The sequence below is a fragment of the Rhea americana genome, unplaced genomic scaffold (genome assembly GCF_003343005.1).
Source record: "Rhea americana isolate MKP2758 unplaced genomic scaffold, rheAme1 scaffold_1900, whole genome shotgun sequence".
NCBI lineage: Eukaryota > Metazoa > Chordata > Aves > Rheiformes > Rheidae > Rhea > Rhea americana.
In genome coordinates, this window is record NW_028186040.1 from 1 (window position 1) to 1215 (window position 1215).

General features: G+C 69.1%; 1 protein-coding gene across 1 annotated transcript; it reads right to left on the minus strand.

Annotated features, from left to right (window-relative positions):
- Positions 1-6: 6 nt before the first annotated feature.
- PHC2 (polyhomeotic homolog 2) lies at positions 7-1211 on the minus strand (the record flags this gene model as incomplete). The annotated part of the gene is made up of 4 exons (XM_085302685.1): positions 7-199; positions 343-649; positions 767-908; positions 1027-1211. Coding segments are annotated over 4 exons (789 nt in total), but the record flags the coding sequence as incomplete, so codon positions are not given.
- Between the last annotated feature and the right edge of the window lie 4 nt (positions 1212-1215).

Consider the following 1215-nt stretch of genomic DNA (forward strand, 5'->3'; position numbering starts at 1 on the left):
CCGCTGCCCACCACGGCGGGAGCGTTCGTGCGAGCGTGGTGGCTCTAGGAGTCTTTCAACATGCTGATGCGGGCGTATATCTTCAGCGCGGGGCCCAGTTTGATGTTCATGGTGCTCATGAGGTGGTCTTCCTTCAGCAGCAGCAAGGCCTGCCCGTCGATCTCCTGCGCTCTGAACTCCTCCGCGATCTCCTGGCAGCCTGCAGGGACGGGCACAAAGCAGAGCTGAGCATCGCACCCGCCCGGAGCTCCCCGTCCACCCCAGAACGGGCACTTCCCCCCTCCCGCCGCTCCATCCGCCACCCCGCTCCCATCTCTGCACGGGCTGCCGGGAAAGCCTCACCGGGCAGCGAGCGAATGAACTCGTAGACGTCCTCCACGTTCCACTTGCTGGGCTCGCTGGGCAGGAAGCGGTGCCCGATGCCCGCCAGGTCCCGCATGTGCATGTCAGGCAGCTCCATGTCCCGCAGCTCGAGGTCGCGGTCGCCCTGGCGCCGGCGGGAGGTGGACGAGCTGGCCGAGATGGGCGACAGGGGCTCCTCGTAGCTCGAGTTGTCTGAGCAGCGGCTCGAGTCCTCCTGGCTGTGGTTGAGCTGCAGCGACGTTGTCACGGAGAGAGGCACCGAGCCCGTCGGGAGAGAAACCGGGCTCTGCGGGACGGAGCGACCGGGCAACACCGGCCTCAAAGCCCGGCTGCCTGGATCCCCGTGGTTTTGGGGACAGGCGCTGGCCGCAACCTTCCTCCGCGGGCGCTGCACGGGGCTCACCTGTTTCTTGGTGTCTTTGCTCAGGGCGGGCAAGGTGCCTTTGCAGGTCCGGCGGCGCCCGTGGGGSGGGCCGCCGGGTTTCTGCAGCTTGCTGCGGTCGGGGTGGAACAAGCCCACCCGCTTCGTGCACCCCACGTTGTACCTGGCGGAGGGGAGGGAGCGAGCGGGGTGAGGGCGCGGGGGGGCCCCCCGGGGCAGGGGACGATGACGGCGGGGAGGAAGAGGAGGTGGTGATGGTGGTGGTGATGGGGGGGGGTTACCTCTTGGCGCAGGCCATGGAGCAGAAGCGCTTGGAGCGCTTGAATTTGTAGGCGAAGTCGACGCGCCCGCAGAGCTCGCACTTCAGCTTCGGCGGGTTGCCCTCCTCCTTGGGCTCTGCGGGGCGCGGAGGGGCGCCCAGGGAGAGAAACGCGGGCGGCTCAGGCGCGGGGCGGCCGCGGGCGGCGGCC